We start from the raw sequence: 18,183 nt of genomic DNA on the forward strand, positions 1-18,183 counted from the left end.
AGAAAGAAAGGGCGACATTTCCGGTGACATCGCCCATTCCTTCTCTCCAGAGATGCTGCCTCACCCGCTGAGTTGCTCCAGCAATTTGTGTTTACCTTGCTAAATAATATTCTAGTTCAGCATTGTGGTCCTCTCACAATTCATAGCTACAATCCAGTTATTTGATGTTAGCATGTATATGTTCCAATTAAAATGCTCAAATTTTAGATGCTTGGTAAAAATATTCAATCAGATAATTGTCTTTTAAACAAATGCATTTAAATTAAATCAAATTAAAATATAAAATCAATCAATCAATGCACAGTTTAAAAAAAATGTAATTTCATGCCAACTTGCACAGACGCCACAATTGAAAAGGAAATGGTTATTCCCAATATAAGTTTCATAAAAGCAAATGCTGACAAATTCTTACTTGCTGCCACAAGTAAGAATGTCATTGTTCTATCTGGGACATATGACAATGAAGCACTCTTGACTGTTGACATCAATGTGACAAAAGTCAGCAGCAGACCTAAACCATCAAATTATCACTCACCTGAGGGTAGCTGCGACAGGACCTGATGTTGTCGTTGAATCCCATCCAGCGCTGGTAGTCAGGATACTCCCCCTTGTTCAGGACATACTGGTACCCCATGTAGTTGGGTTTCTCGTACGCCACCCACCAGTCACTCTCCACACGGATGGAGTTACAGCGGCTGAAGTAAGGGGACAGGTCGGCACAGTCGGTGCTGCACTCATAGTGCCGACCCTGGAAGTTCCTGTCCTCGTAGAAGATGACCTGTGGAGAGAAATAGGTTTATAAATAAATGGTATTTCAAGCATTGAGTTAAATGATGAAGAATTCCATTACGCTGTTTAAATACCGAGTTGAACTTGCCTTTCCCATTTTGATTCCAGTTAGTGTGATAACCGACTGACTGCAGCACTGCCTCACAGCTTGATATTTATATGCTGGGAAAAAAGGCCACGCTGGCTTGTACATTATTATTCTAATGATTCGGGTTTAAAAATCAGCAAAAAAAATGAAACCACATTCCCTGGTCTTTGTGTACAAAACATCTGTGTGCATGTCATTGATTCTTTTCAGTTTGCTTTCACCTCGTTTTAATTGTTGTACAAGCAACATACACGAATTGCAGGCTTTTAGTTCCATAGTACAAAGAAAATAGTGTAAATGAAGCATTAAAGCACGGTACTGTCCAGAAAGATATATGATTGCAAAAACATTGGTGGCTCTTTGCATCTACACTGTTCGATGGCTGTACTGCAAGGGGCCGCGGAGCGTTTTTGAAAGTGGGGGGGGGCTGAGCGATCACTGATCACCAGCCTCGGGGGGGAGGGTGGGGGAGGGGGTCCCACAGTAGGGACTTTTTTCAATTTGATGGATCAAAATCATGTTTTAGTGCATTGCAGAAGTGTGGTTTCAATGTTTTTTGTTTGAAGTATTTTTAAGATAATGTCGGGCCTTCATGAGAGATTGGAGCAGGTGAATATTATTTTTGTTATTGCTCAACCTCCAAAATCTGGGGGATAATAATACTGGCTATCCCCCACCTCAAAAATTGTGGGGGGGGGGGGGTATGTCCCCCACCTACGTGGGACACCGGTCACCAGGTACCAGGGGAACCGGTTACCGGGGGATACGGGCGACATGTCACTGAGGTACTGGTTACCGGGCACCCGCGCCTGCTCCGTTTATCGCTGTGTTTCCGGGCGTGTAGATGGATGGGGTGACGGCAGGACTGCCCCGGGAGCGGGTCTCAGGGTCAGTGAGACGGGGTGGCACATGTACCCTAAGGAGGGCAGAGCCCCACCGGTTCCGCGGCCCATGTACGGTATGTTATAGAGATGGGATAGATGTTGCCCAATCCCCATTTTCTTGCAACTGATGGTTCGGCACCTCCTTTAGTTTAGTTTAGTTTAGAGATACAGCGCGGAAACAGGCCCTTTGGCCCACCGTGTCCGCGCCGACCAGCGATCCCCGCACACTAATATTAACCAACACACCCTAGGGACAATTTGACAATTATACCGAGCCAATTAACCTACAAACCTGTACGTCTTTGGAGTGTGGGAGGATGCTGAAGATCTCGGAGAAAACCCACGCAGGTCACGGGGAGAACGTACAAAGTATGTACGGACAGCACCCGTAGTCAGGATGGAACCTGGATCTCTGGTACTACAAGCGCTGGAAGGCAGCAACTCTACTGCAGCACCACCATGGCGACCTCTTTAATCTGGACAGAGTTGAACTGTTATCTACTATCCGGTCAGTTGGGTTCTACAAGTAATAATTAAAATGATCATTTATGCCGTGCGTGATCTGCCTGAGCCCCAGTGCACTGTGCATTGGACAAATGCTGACTTCCCTTCCAACAGGGCATCTCAGTGTAATCGCAGATGGTGGTTCCGCTGATGGATGTCGGTTGAGGGAAGAACGTTTTCCAGATCTCTGGTGGAAGTGCCATCTTTCTACACCCTCAAAGACGTTACCTGTCCCCACCGGGGGATCAAGGACCACACAAGTAAACAATCACCATTCCACTGAATCACCGATGATTCACATTTATAATCACTCTTTACAAAATAATAACACCAAGTGCTGGAGTAACTCAGTGTATCAGACAACATCTCAGTCTGAAGAAGGGTCTTGACCCAAAACATCACCCATTCCTCCTCTCCGGAGATGCTGTCTAAAGGGCCTGTCCCACTTGGCCGTCATTTGCGCGCCATTTACGCGACCTGGTAGCGTGTGGGTAGCTTGTGGGTAGCGCCGGACGGGCGCATGGAGTGGCGTGGAAGTGTGTGGAGTTGCGTGCGGTATCGCTCAGCACTCCAGAATTTCGTTCTGCACTAAATCTTCGTGCGCCACCGTCCTGTCGTGTAAATGACGGCCAAGTGGGACACCCTGGCACGACGCAACGTCTCACCTCCAACAGCAGCAGAAGCAGGCAAGCGATTGCCGAGCTCGGCCTGGGGCTCACGGCCGATGCGGATCCGGATCCGCCCCCACTACAACTACCAGAGCAGGACCAAGACGATTGGAGTCTAGACACAAAATGCAGGAGTAACTCAGCGGGACCGGCAGCATCTCTGCAGAGATGCAATCGGTGATGTTTTGGGCCGAGACCCTTCTTCAGACTGAAGAAGAGTCTCGACCCGAAACATCATCCATTTCTTCTCCCCAGAGATGTTGTTGGTCCTGCAGAGTTACTCCTGCATTTTGTGTCTATCTTCAAATCACGCGCTCCAGAAGGCTGTGCGGACGCATGATGACGCGCGCGACCGTCGCACAACTGTCGCGCATCAGTCACTACCGGTCTGTCGTGCAAATGACGGCCAGGTGGGACAGGCCCTTAACCCGCTGAGTTACCCCAGCTTTTTGTGTCTATCTTCAGTTTAAAGCAACATCTGCAGTTTCTTCCTACATATCTCAGGTGGTTATGGATAGGAGACGTTTCTGGTCGGGACCCTTCTTCAGCCTGACCTGATCCTCCGAGTTACTCCAGCATTTTGTGCGTGCTTTTTTTTAAGTAAACCAGCATCTGCAATTACTTGTATCTCACTAAAGTCTCTTTTCTCTTGCGAATGCAGAGTAAGTCTGGTGTAGGTATTGTGGTGTTGCGGGATGACCACAGTAACAACACTGACACTCGCAGTTGGGTGAACGCAAGTGATATATTCTATTTACTGTGGTAAGAAAGTCCAGGGCTACATGGGAGTGCTGACCTTCACTGTCAGAGCACATGAGCGATGATGCTGGCCATCTCAGGTTTGTCCCAGCAGCTTAGTCCTTGTCTTCCAAGGAGGAGATGTGGCCATCTCAACTACTTCCTGCAGTTTAGCCTTGCTTCTCTCTCTAGACCCTGCATCCACAGGCTGCCTTTGGCCAGTCATCATTCCCGAGGGGTTAAGGCAACATTTCCTGTCCGCTCAGCATCCACAAGTTATGGCTCCAACTCTCGTTCAAAACCATCCAACCCATGATCATCTCAACACCATCAAGCCCGCCATTCACAGCGTTAGACTTGTCAACTGTGGCCATTTGGTGCACATTTCCCTGCCTGTGGTCGCATGTGACCCGTGATATTAGTTTAGTTAAGTTTTGAGATACAGCGTGGATACAGGCCCTTCGGCCCACTGGGTCTGCACCGACCAGTGATCCCTGCACATTAACAATATCCGACACACTCTAGGGACAATTTACACTTAGACCAAGCCAATTAACCTATAAACCTGTACGTCTTTGAAATGTGGGAGGAAACTGAAGATTTTAGAGAAAACCCACGCGGACACGGGGAGAACGTACAAACTCTGTACAGACAGCACCCATAGTCGGGATCGAACCTGGGTCTCTGGGGCTACAAGCGCTGTAAGGCAGCAACTCTACCGCTCTACCGTGCCACCCCATATATTGTAATATATACTCACCGTTCCCCCCTTCATCGACGCCCAGGCAAGGAAACAAGCAGCTTGTCCGATCACCGCTAATGTTACTCCCCTGGTTTTGGGGTACATTCACCCAGTTTGCAATGTCCAGCAGACAATTTAGATATTTTAATGCCATGCATTATTATTCCATGAATCCATTCACCATTCCTATTGTAACCTACTGTTTCCATAATTTTACATGAATATCCTTCTCCCCACAGCTTCATGAAGGAGGTCCTATGCCTGAATTATTACTACATGTCCTCTGTTTGTCCGGCAAAATGGATAATCCAGCAAGACTCTGGAACCAAAGCACCAGAAAATCAGTGTTCAACCTAGAGTCCGATTACTGGACCAGTAGCCAGAAAATGGGATTGTTAATCTGGATATGTGAGTTGGATCTCTCTGTGGTTTCTAATGTTCTTAAATTTAAGCAATTAAATAAATGTGTGATTAAAGAACAAAGCGACATTAATAATGCAATGGCTGGAATGTAATAGTTCAATATTAATCTACCTAACAATCTACTACCTACTTTGGGAGCTCCAAGCCACAGGAGCTTCGACCGCCCCGATGCTGGAACTTCGATCGCTGGCTGCTGGAGCGTCGATAGTCCCGACTGCGGATGGTTCGACTGCCCCGACTGTGGGGGAATAAAGAGGGAAGAAGATTAGACTTTATTGCCTTCCATCACAGTGAGGAATGTGGGGAATCCGCTGTGGTGGATGTTTATGTTAACTTACATGTAGTTGTGTGACTTTGCTTTTTTTAGTATGGCTGTATGGTAAATCAAGTTTCACTGCACCTTAATTGGTACACGTGACAATAAACTGAAATGTGTTACGTGACACCAAGACCTTAACATGGTGATTAATTCCAAACAAGTCTCTGAACTGGTTTAAAAAAATATGTATAACATCATGAGAGGAATAGATCGGGTAGACATACAGAGTCTGGTGCCCAGAGTAGGCGAATCGAGGACCAGAGGACATAGGTTTAAGGTGAAGGGGAAAAGATTTAATAGGAATCTGAGGGGTAACTTTTTCACACAAAGGGTGGTGGGTGTATGGAACAAGCGGCCAGTGGAGGTAGTTGAGGTAGGGACTATCCTAACTTTTAAGGAACAGTTTGACAGGTACATGGATAGGACAGGTTTGTAGAGAGAGGGGTCAAACACAGGCAGGTGGGACTAGTGTAGCTGGGACATGTTGGCCAGTGTGCGCAAGTTGGGCTAAAAGGCCTGTTTCCACACTGTATGACTTTCTGAGTAAGTCACAGTTAAAAGACAATTATGGTCTTTCAAAGAAAATGTTTTCCCACTTTGTCCATATCAATAAATGGATAATAAAATAAAGTTATTTTTGAATAATGTATCTGGATGTCTCATCAATAATTCAGAGTTTGCTGGGGGGGAAACAGTTGATGTGTTCTATTGCAGCTGAGAAGACCTGCCCATGATGTTTTGAGACGTGTGACAAGTTGAGATGCAGGAACAAAGGGATTCTGATGAATAGCAAGACTGAGTGTGTCCCCTTTACTGATGAGTGGAGAAATAAACAGATGAAGGGGTGCATAAGGGTTGAATAATTTAATTTGTTGACACAATGTCGAATGAAGCACAGAAACAAAAATAGAATGAAGATAAGGAAAGAGCAGATTACAAAAATGCAATGGAAATGGAAAATAAAATATCAAATCTGTAAATTTAAACTTTAACTTTTCGTAAATTCTTCAACAATTCACAACGTAGGAATGAAGTTTCATGTGAATGCCATTCATGTGAAAGAGGAAATGTGCTTTTAGAAAAGGGAATGACAAAGTGGAATTATCAGCGTTCATCCTGTGCCAACCATTCAGAAGAGTGTTTATAACATTCTGTGCTTGATTAGTACTGGTGTCAGGGGTCACGGGGAGAATGCAGGAGAATGGGGTTTGGAGGGAGAGATAGATCAGCCATGATTGAATGGCGGAGCAGACTTGATGGGCCGAATGGCCAAATTCTGCTCCTATCACTTATGACCTTTCTATGAGATTTGAGGCAATTTGAGAGGAGATGAAATAGGATGGTGAAAACTGAGGACTGCGAAACCAGAGTCTGTATTAAACCTGTAAATACTGAGCGAAAATGGCAATAGCAGGTCGACAAGGGCCTCTTCTGTAGTAAGTACTGACTGATTATTCTCTCTGTAGTTGTCACCAACCATTGTATCCACTACCAATAACATCTGTTGTGGTTGACAAAAGCATAAAAGACAACGCGAGTCATATCAATCCAAGGAAATGGAAATATTCATGGCAGGACCATTGATCAGTGCAGGAACAAATATCACTGACTCACTCTGTTCCTTTGTAACATGGTTAAATGTCAGTTTTGGAACAAAAACAAAAGGGAAGTCTTTCATTTCTTCCACAACCCCAAGGTGGCCAAGGTCTCTTTACTGTCAAAGGACTGACTGTCATTGAAGAGTTGAACAGAGAGTAAAGGCAGCAGCCAGTTTACACATGAGCTCCCACAAGCAGTGATGCACCAATAACCACTCAACCTGTCTCATTGATCAGAATCAGTGTATTGGCCAAGTATGCACACATACAAGGAATTTAAGGATGCTTTGCTCGCACATGGTAAAAACACAATATGCAGCAGACTATTAAAATAAATATTATAATTTCAAAATGTAAAAATAAGGTGCAAGGATAACAAGGTGCAGCTTTGCCATATAATGCACATGTAGATATCTCAAATGCACTTGGACAGTTCATCAGTGTTTGGCTTACAGACCAGAATGTAATGGTGTGGTGCTGCCGCTCGTCGGAAGAAGTTGTTTTTGTGTCTGGATGAGGAGGTTTTGATAGTGTGGATCAGTCCCAAAGGGGAGGTCTTCAAAGAGTTTTTGGGCAGGGTGAAAAGAGGGTCAGAGATGATCTTACCCACCTGATTAGACAATAGACAATAGGTGCAGGAGGAGGCCATTTGGACCTTCGAGCCAGCACCGCCATTCAATGTGATCATGGCTGATCATCCCCAATCAGTACCCCGTTCCTGCTTTCACCCCATATCCCCTGACTCTGCGATTTTTAAGAGCCCTATCTAGCTCTCTCTTGAAAGCATCCAGAGAACTTGTCTCCACTGCCCTCTGAGGCAGAAAATTCCACAGACTCACCACTCTGTGAGAAAAAGTGTTTCCTCGTCTCCGTTCTTAATGGCTTCCTCCTTAATCTTAAACTGTGGCCCCTGGTTCAGGACTCCCCCAACATCGGAAACATGTTTCCTGCCTCTAGCGTGTCCAAGCCCTTAACAATCTTATATGTTCGAATGAGATATCCTCTCATCCTTCTAAACTCCAGAGTGTACAAGCCCAGCTGCTCCATTCTCTCAGCATATGACAGTCCCGCCATCCCAGGAATTAACCTTGTAAACCTACGCTGCACTCCTTCAATAGCAAGAATGTCCTTCCTCAAATTAGGGGACCAAAACTGCACACAATACTCCAGGTGTGGTCTCACTAGGGCTCTGTACAACTGCAGAAGGACCTCTTTGCTCCTATATTCAATTCCTCTTGTTAAAAAGGCCAACATGCCATTCGCTTTCTTCACTGCCTGCTGTATCTGCATGCTTACTTTCATAGACTGATGTACAAGGACCCCCAGATCCCGTTGTACTTCCCCTTTTCCCAACTTGACACCATTTAGATAGTAATCTGCCTTCCTGTTTTTGCTACCAAAGTGGATAACCTCGCATTTATCCGCATTAAACTTCATATGCCATGCATCTGCCCACTCCCCCAACCTATCCAAATCACCCTGCACGCTCACAGCATCCTCCTCACAGTTCACACTGCCACCCAGCTTTGTGCCATCTGCAAATTTGCTAATGTTACTTTGATTCTTGGCCCTTGCAGCATACAGTTCATCGATGGGGGGAAGGTTGCAGCCAACAACCGTCTCAGCTGAGGGATAAGTATCACCATGGACATGAGGAGAACTGGACCTCTTCAGTCAAACATTGCCTTGTGCTCTGAGTTTTTAATGCCATCTCAGAAAGCAGCAAAGGCTTTATGTTGCCATTCCATCTCTCCAACAGTAAAGCACATTCTCGGTACTAAGTATTACAAGGAGTATTGTGGGGAAAGTAGATGAACTAAGAGCCTATTGAGCTCATCGTTCCAGGATTTCAATGTTTCAGACATGATCGAGAGGGAATTAAAAGAGGTGGAGGAGTTGGCTACTAATCAAGGGGACAGTCACTGCAGCAGAGAGGGGTCATAATGAAAGGTTCACCCACTGAGGCGATATGGGTAGAGCAAAGAAATAAGAAATGGAAAAAGCACTCTAAAGCCCCTGTCCCAGTTAGGAGACCTAAACAGCAACCTCTGGTGACCTTGCCCGTCACCCAAAAAAAAATCAAGGTCGAGGTGACCTGCAACCTCCTACCCCCTCCCACGCATATGTTGAAAACCTTCCTCGACTATGAAGAAAACCGGCTTCGACTAGACCTGCGACTAAAAAATCATCGATTTTTAAAACGGCAACCTATTTTTAGTCGAGGCCGGTTTTAATCATGATGAAAAAATAGCAGCAACCTAGATGAATTTCGACCATAAGGGAGAGTGACCAAAACCTCCTGTGACCTTATGAAAACCTTGGGTTGTGGGCAAGGTCACCAGAGGTTGCTGTTTAGGTCACCGAAGTGGGACAGGGGCTTAATGGGATTGTACTATAGGCCCCACCAATAGCAAACGGAATAGAGGAACAGATATGTAGACAGATCACCGAAAGATGTCACAAAATGCCGGAGTAACTCAGCGGGACAGGCAGAATCTCTGTAGAGAAGGAATGGGTGACATCATGTGGTATGTGGAAGGTACTTTCTTAATATTTATTCCTTCAAGTTCTGTTAATCATATTTCATGACAATCTATAGTCGTTTGAAAACAACAATAGGTTTTAAATTATAAAATGTCTTTTATGTAGTGAATTGCTTCAAGATGTTTCAATCAGACATGGACTTCCTTGAGCTGGACACTAACTGGACAGGTAAGGCATGACTGCTTAAAGTTAGATTAAATCCAAATGGAGCTGTAGCGACTAAAGGCACACAATGGTCCATTGTGGGCTCCTTGGCTATCGGTGCCGGCCTGGATTTGTGCTGTATCTTTGCATTCCTCTATTTCCCTCTCCCCTGACTCTCAATCTGAAGAAGGGTCTCGACCCAAAACTTTACCCATTCCTTCCATCCAGAGATGCTGGCTGACTGAGTTACTCCAGCATATTGTGTCTATCTTTGGTGTAAACCAGCATCTGCAGTTCCTTCCTACACCGAAAGATGGGAGATGGATTTACTCCCATTGGGAAGAGAATGGGCTAATTAGGAACAGTCGGGATGGCCTTGTACATGGCAGGACATGCCTTACAAACTTGAATTCCTTTATGGAGAAGGGAACAGAGTTGATCATTGAAGGTAGGGTGGTGGATGTTTTCTGGAACTTGAATGGATCAAGTTTAGTGAGGCACTTGGTAGGCTGATCCAGAAGATTAAGCATGGGATTAACAGTGACTTGGTTGTGTGGATTCGCAAGTGTCTTACAGATAGAAGAGAGTTGTGGTGGAAGGGCAATATTCAGGCTGGAGGTCAGTGACCAGTGGAGTTCTATAGGGATTTGTGCAGGGTGTGATATGTATATATTACTAAAAGTCTAATCTTGACCACTTTCTGTTGTTCTGTATATTGATTTTAGAAAAAACGCTGCCACTTACAGCTGTGATTTGTGGCCATTTTACTCAGAGTCCCCCTCCACTCTTCAGGTGCCGAGGATTTTTCTCATCAATGAAAAATAAAAGAGTTATTAGAGTTTAAAAAATGTTGAGATTCTCTCTCCTTTCAATCATGTCATGAAGGCCACGCCCCTTCTGGTGGGAGGGGCGAGGGACTATAAAACCAAGGCATGGCTCAGTCTCTGCAAAATGGAGGAGGGAGAGGGCACGACTTGCTGTCTTTAGTTGCATTGCACCCTGCTTGAAATGGTATGAAACTGCACTTGAATTTGGTGGCCTTGCACCCAGCTTGAAATGGAATTTCAAGGAATAGCCATGAGTCAACTGCCAGCCCACCAGCCATGAGTGAGTGAGCTACCAGCACAACAGGCTTGAGTGACTGAGCCGCCAGCCCAATAATCCATTTGGCCCACAATGTCCATACTAGCCCTCTGGAAACCAGTCCCATCAGCCCACAATACCCATACTAGCACTCCAGGAAGCCTCACTGGCCACCAATATTGGAATTGGTGGAGAGATGGAATATTGCATTGGGGACCAGCCCTCCCGTGTGATGCTGGGACACAACGGGTCCCACTTAGTCTAGTATATATTATAAATGACTTGGACATAAATGTGTACAGGTTGTTTAGTAATTTTGCAGATGACAACAGGATTTCTGGGGTTGCCGGCTGTGAGGAAGTCTGCCAAATTATTCAGCGGGTAATAGATCAGCTACAGAAATGGTGGAGAGATGGCAGATGGAATAAGTAATCCAATGAGTATGAAGTGTTGTGCTTAGAGATGTCATATGCAAGGAGAAATATATAATATGTTCCACCGGGTGGCGCTTCGATAGCTGCCTCGCCTACATTCTATCTGTCCTTTTCGTCTTTTTTTTTGTTATTTTTAGTGTGTTTCAAAAGCTTATGTTAATGTTTTCTGGGCGGGGTGCGCAGGGGGGAGGTGTGGGGAGGGGGGGAGGGGGTCGGTGGAAACTTTTTTTCGATCTCTTACCTTGCCGGAGATGCGATTGTTTTCCGGTTCGTATTTCCGGTCGCTCTGCGGCCTAACATCCTGGAGCTTGAGGCCTTGCTCGGGAATGACTTTGAGCCCCACCGCGGAGAATGGACTTACCATCGGAGCCAATCCCTTGCCTGGGATCGTCGCTCCAAAAACCGCTCCTGCGGTTTTCGCCATCGAGAGCTCGCAGTCTCGGATTGAGACCCATGTCGGGAAGCTCCAAAAGCCACATGACTTTCGACTGGCCCCGACCCGGGGTAGATTGCCCGGCGTGAGGGAGCTGAGATTCCCCCCCCCCCCCCGATACAGGAGCTTGATTGCCCCGACATGGAGGCCCACCGCCGGCTACTGGAGTAAAATCGTCCCGTCAACGGAAGGTTAGAGGCCTCCTACTGAGGAATGTGGAGGAGTCACTGTGGATGTTCATGTTAAAATGTATTTTGTGTGTTCTGTTGCTTTTTATTGGTATGACTGTATGGCAAATCAAACTCCTCATATGTTGCAAAACATACTTGGCTAATAAAATATGACTATGATTATGATAATTAATGGCATGACCCTTAGCAACATTGATGGACAGAGTGATCTTGGTTTCCATAACTTCCCAAAATTGGCAACTGCAGTAGAATGATAAAGAAAGCTTATGGTATGCTTGTTTTCATAGGCTGAGGCAGTGAGCATAAGAGCCATGATGCAACACTTTGGTAGTGATTGCCCATGGAATTCACTGTCGAGGACTTCATAATGCAGAGAGCATTAGAAACAGTTGCCGCAAGAAAAGATTTTGTGTGGATCTGGTATATCTGGGTATTGAAGGCGCTTCTGGTCTGCAGGGTGCAATAGTCACCAAAATACACTGCATCTTTAGAAATGAAAAATACAAAACATGTCAATCCCACTAGATAGGCCTTAGTCCGTGACTTGTCGACTTGACTTGGCATTGATAAGTATGTTGATGGGGTGGGAGATTGCAACCTTCACGTGGTCCACCCTACTTCGATGGATGCAATCAACCTGGCGTGCACAATCAAATAAGATCAAATAGAACAAGTTGTTCTACAACTTTAGGTTGTGCACGCCATACGCAAGAAGAAGTATGTTGATTAGAAGTAATCCGGGATTTAGACATAGGGCATGAATCAGCCACGATCTTACGCAAATGGAAAAAAGCCTGAAGGGGATAAATCATAATAATTTATTATATATAATTTATTAAATATCCATATCCTTATCCTTATCATTATAACTATAAAATTCTGATCTTGGATGCGTGTGTGTGTATTTATTCATTTATTTGTGTGTGATCACATCTACTTGAAAAAACAACACGCGAACGGGAAAATGTTTACATATTCTGGTAGAGATTTACCCGCTGGAGTCAAAAGTCGGCTTACCTGAAAATTTCCTGCTTTATTTCTTCAGTAATTAATAAAAATGGTCACAAATCCGATCCAACTTTCTATTCAAAACGCTTGTTTTTTCTGTTTTTTTCTGCTGATGACGTGACAATGGATCTGCCGTCTGTACGTGCTGCGACTGATGTCACCTCCCACCCCTCTCTCCTCCCCCGTTCAAAAGTCGCCCTGTCAAACTGCCGAGAGCTTCAGTCGACGAACGCTCGCGCCTCGGCTCGGGTTTCCCGACATCTCCCGAGAGCTTCTCTGCCCCCTTTCCCACCCTCTTTTCCCCCTCTCCCTCTTCCCCCCCTCACCCCCCTTCCCCCACTTCCCCCCTCTTTTCCCCCCTACTTCCCCCCCTCTTAACTCGTAGTGCAGTGGAGTGGGGTTGCTATGTAGTTACAGGCAGTCGAGGGCAGCTGTAGGCAATATCCTTCGCTGACCGGACATTTTGATTGGCTCTTTGGAGTTTTCAGGATCAGGGAAAACCGACTGGTAGGTAAAATAGTAAGATTAAACGAGAACTTACCAGTTCGAAGTTTGATCGTTATTTTATGAGGAGTACGTTGAGGGAATACGTGAAGAACCCCACCAGGACGCATGTGTCTCATTCTTCAAAGCAGCCGTGTGAAATCACAGATAACTGTAATGACTGAACATAGTAAGATTAGAGAAGAAAATACCAGTTGAGTATATGATCAAGGGTGGGAGCGGAGGGCACGTATTCCCTCAATGTACTCCTCATAAAATAACGATCAAACTTCGAACTGGTAAGTTCTCATTTAATCTTACTATTTTACTTCGGAGTCACGTGAGTGACTACGTGAAGATTTCAAAGCTCTGTGATTTCATGCCGTGGAAACGAGTCCATGCATCACATCTGCCTTAATTGACTGTTGGAGGAATTGTGTTAACATGTTTAGACATGAATCCAACATTGAAATCCATGATAAATTGTTAACAACAAATTATAACCCCTATTTATGGGGTGAAATTATATTACAGAACTTAAAATTGGCTCTGCAAAGTTCCAGTTTAACTACTCGTTTGTGGTAGAATAGTTGGAACATTTTCCCCTGATCCATCCTGCTGTCTCGAGGATTTGGTTCATTGGTACATCCAACTCCATAGCTGCCGATGTAGTTGCAGCCCTGGTGGAATAAGATTTGAATATGTTAGTATCTGTAAAGAAGTGTCATCAACACACTGTAGCTTTACATCATTTATTCATTCTGTAACATTACAGATAGCACTAGCTGTACGTGGTCCGTCACAGAAACTAGAGAGTGATCAGTGGGTGGGGAGGTTGTAATTATACTTGTGATATGGGGAGTGGTTAATAGTGATGAGGTAACTATATTAAAGGCACATGCATATGTCATCTACATCCTTCCCCTTAGAAACGAAAGGAAAACAAAATAGTGACAGGGCGACCACGTCTCATGCGCTATAAACGGTTAAGCAAAGTCACCATAGCGGACAGGCGGCTTGACGACACGTCCCGACCGGGTTCGCATCTCGCCATCTTCCCTCCCGGCAGGAAGAAGTGGAACAGGTACAGACGGCCGAGCCAGAATGGGGGAGCTGGGAGGGGATGGAGAAGATGGAGATGAAGGAGGGGATGCGGGCACAGCAGCGGGCAGCGGGCGGGCAGGCAAGGGAGGATGAGCTGGGGGAGGAACGGACTGACAGAGCTGAGAGGGCAGAGACCAAGGCATGCGAGGAGCGGCGGGCGGAGCAGCGGCCGGAGGCCAAGACTGCAGCGGGGGAGCAAAAGGGTCAGCGGGCGGTGGTGGAGGCTCGTTGATGAGCCGCAGGTGTTCGCGGGACCGGCGGTAGACGGTTCCCGCATGGTCGACGAAATAGGACCTAGGCGAACCAGCAGAGCCGATGATGGTGGCTAGCCTGGAGTGACCGGACGGGGATTGCATGCGGACGACTTGACCGGGGAAAAGTCGCGGAAAGGGGCGGCAGGACTTATCATGGGAGCGCTTCTAGACATCGTGCTTGAGGTCAATGCATTCCTGGACAGCAGCGGGTTTGAGAACGGAGGGCAGGAGGGAGCGCTGGGCCACCGGGATCGTGGGCCTGGTGGTGCGAGACATGAGCCGCTGAGCAGGGGAGCCCATGGCAGGGTCGTGGGAGATGTTGCGAAGGTTAAGGAGGGCTAGGTAAAAATCGGAGTGAGACAAGCGACAATGTTCCAGCAAGTTCTTTGCACTGCGGACGGCGCGCTCGGCCAGACCGTTGCTTTGCGGGTACTCAGGGCTGTTGGTGAAGTGGCGGAAGTTCCAGCTGGACGCGATAACCCGAAATCCGGAGCTCGTGAACTGGCTGCCATTGTCCGACTGCAGGCTGGCCGGGGAGCCGAAGGTAGAGAAGTGGTGGCGCAGCTTATCGACAATGGCCGAAGAGGTGAGGGAGTGCAGCTGGTCAACCTCGAACCAGTTGGAGTAAGAGTCGACGAGGACCAGGAAGTGTTTGCCTCGCCACTCAAAAATGTCAGTGGCAACCGCCATCCACGGCAGTTCGGGAGCAGGCTGCTGTAGAAGCGGCTGTCGTTGCTGGTGGGGGGCGAGACTGTTGCAGGTGGAACACGAGGAGACCCTCTCCCGGATGTATTGAGCCATACCAGGCCAGTAGAACTGGCTCTGGGCGTGAGACAATGTGGCCTCGGCCCCAGGATGACCGCGGTGAGCGGACTGAAAATAGTGGTCGTGCAGCGCGGCAGGCACAACAACCTTGTGTCCTTTCACAACCATGCCGTCGTGCAGCACGAGTTCATCACGGACCAGGAAGTAGGGCACGGCATCAGCCGGCAAAGTGGAACGACGGTCGGGCCAGCCCTGCTGGATGACGGCAGCAAGCTGTTGCAGGGCAGGATCATCGGCAGTGTGCTGGACCAGGGACTTCATCTGCTGTGAAGGGACAATATTGACATTGAGCACCATCAGGTCAGACATTTCATAGGGGTGGCAATCGGTGGACGTTAGCGGGGCGCGGGAAAGCGTGTCGGCCACGAACATGTCTTTGCCCTTACGATAGACGATCTCGAAAGTGAAACGCTGCAGTTGCAGCATCATGCGCTGCAGCCGTGATGAGGCAACATGGATCGGCTTGTTAAGGATGGTGACAAGCGGCTGGTGGTCCAGGAACGCATTGCCCTCAAGCACGATGTCCAGAAGCGCTCCCATGATAAGTCCTGCCGCCCCCTTCCGCGACTTTTCCCCGTTCAAGTCGTCCGCATGCAATCCCCCTCCGGTCACTCCAGGCTAGCCAGCATCATCGGCTCTGCGGGTTCGCCTAGGTCCTATTTTGTCGACCATGCGGGAACCGTCTACCACCAGTCCCGCCAACACCTGCGGCTCGTCTACGAGCCTCCACCACCGCCCGCTGACCCTTTTGCTCTCCCGCTGCAGTCTCGGCCTCCGGCCGCTGCTCCGCCCGCCGCTCCTCGCATGCCTCGGTCTCTGCCCTCTCAGCTCTATCAGTCCGTTCCTCCCCCGGCTCATCCTCCCTCGCCTGCCCGCGCGCTGCCCGCTGCTATGCCCGCATCCCCTCCTTCATCTCCATCTTCTGCATCCCCTCCCAGCTCCCCCGTTCTGGCTCAGCCGTCTGTACCTGTTCCACTTCTTCCTGCCGGGAGGGAAGATGGCGAGATGCGAACCCGGTCGGGACGTGTTGTCAAGCCGCCTGTCCGCTATGGTGACTTTGCTTAACCGTTTATAGCGCATGAGACGTGGTCGCCCTGTCACTATTTTGTTTTCCTTTCGTTTCTAAGGGGAAGGATGTAGATGACATGTGCATGTACCTTTAATATAGTTACCTCATCACTACTAATCACTGCCCATATAACAAGTATAATTACATGTAAAGACGTGTCATCAACACACTGTAGCTTTACTTCATTTATTCATTCTGTAACATTACAGATAGCACTAGCTGTATGTGGTCTGTCACGGAAACTAGAGAGTGATCAGTGGGTGGGGAGGTTGTAATTATACTTGTGATATGGGGAGTGGTTAGTGGTGATGAGGTAACTATATTAAAGGTACATGCACATGTCATCTACAGTATCCACCCCAGCTGTTGTTAAAACCTGTTTCAGCCATCTGGAAATAGTTTGAACTGACACTTTTTTGTGGGTTGTTTGTGGCTGATTAGTAGTGCCATCTCATAGCCTCAGATGTTTTTGGTGTTCTCCATATAGAACAATAATTGTCTTATTATACAGAGACGATATCTGTAGAGTAATCCCTAAATTCTATTTTGAGGCCTGATGATCCCAGTCTGTTCTGTTTGACTAATTCGTAATATGAAACGTTATATTCCTGTTGAAGAAGTCATATAGTCCAGCCTTAAGTTATGTATGACTGTACACTTAGTGCCGTGACCAAAGCCATCAGCATGACTGGTTTGTGCGTCAGTCTTTGCAGGGACAGAGCTGTTGCTGGAGACCAATTCCTTAGCAACGTTAGGGCAATACTCATATCCCATTTAGAGAGTACCTGGTTCTTGGGGGATAGATATTAAAAATTCCCCTCATAAGTTTGGTTACCAGGGGTGAGTCCCAACAGAATGATGCTCTGATCCTCGCCATAGATATGTTGATAGGGCACTTCTGGCGCAGTTAATGGCACTGTAACTGAGCCCCTCATCATAATGGAGGCCTGCCAGGAATTCGAGAACAGACGTTATGTTCATCAAACTGTAGGTGATGTTGTTTCTGTGACAATATATCTCCCATTTCCTGATTTATACTAGATATAGTTTTTGGTGGACTCTCTGTGGCCCGCTGAGATAATGTTCAATGTTCGGTCCGCCCGTCCCAGTTGCAGTAGAGGTTTCTTTAGACTCTACAAATTGATAGGTCTGTTGTATTTGACATGGATGGGTTCCCCTGTTATGGGATGAACCAATAATATGGTTGTTTCAGGGTGGTGATGCATGGTTAAAACCCATGTTGAGTATCACAGGGAACCATGGTTAAGTAGGTCAATCGGCACTACCAATTAACAGACGCTGAGTCGTGTTGTATTTTTCGTAATACCCGACTGATGATGCAGAAAAGGAGAGAATGCATAGATAAACAATTGCCCCCTCAATGCAGTGAAAAGCATCTGTCCCTGCTGTCCCAGGGTCTGGTTCCCAAGAAACACAGTTCGGTAACTGGTGATTAAGTTTTATTTTATTGAATTTGCGTGACCTGATGTCTGTCACAGAATTTTGGGTTACCAGGTAGGTAAGTAGCTGACATTCCAATATTTCTCTGGATACACCATTACCAAATTGTATTAGTCAGATTGTCACTCTGTAGTCTAACACGCTGGTGATTTATCCCAGAGCAGTATGACTTTAGGCCATAGAACGCACCCCACATTTCCAGGTAGTTTATGCCCAGTGTCTGTGATAATGATGCCTCCTGTGCCTTTCATCTACCTCCACAGATGGAGATGGAAATTGGTAGTACCCCAACCAAGCGCACTGGCATCAGTTTGTAGCACCACTAAGGGTTTGCTGATAACGATAGGGTTGGAACAATGCCGAATGTTATCCCTCCACCATTTTAATTTCATAAGCT

The 18,183-nt window shown here is 46.8% G+C and overlaps 1 protein-coding gene across 2 annotated transcripts in view; it reads right to left on the minus strand.

Moving 5' to 3' along the window:
* The window catches only part of LOC116974955 (gamma-crystallin S-1-like), a 66,852-nt gene that overhangs the window by 1,511 nt on the left and 47,158 nt on the right, over window positions 1–18,183 (minus strand). Inside the window, exons 1-2 of one of the 2 annotated variants that reach the window (XM_033023573.1) lie at window positions 878–911; window positions 536–778 (exon numbers count right to left, since the gene is read on the minus strand). In XM_033023573.1, the coding sequence (XP_032879464.1) occupies window positions 536–778; window positions 878–886 (252 nt within the window). In that variant the 5' untranslated portion in view covers window positions 887–911. Of the gene's footprint in view, window positions 1–535; window positions 779–877; window positions 912–18,183 lie in introns of those variants that run through there. The other variant, XM_033023574.1, reaches the window with a different exon arrangement.

The sequence above is a fragment of the Amblyraja radiata genome, chromosome 7 (assembly GCF_010909765.2).
Source record: "Amblyraja radiata isolate CabotCenter1 chromosome 7, sAmbRad1.1.pri, whole genome shotgun sequence".
NCBI classification, from domain to species: Eukaryota; Metazoa; Chordata; class Chondrichthyes; order Rajiformes; family Rajidae; genus Amblyraja; species Amblyraja radiata.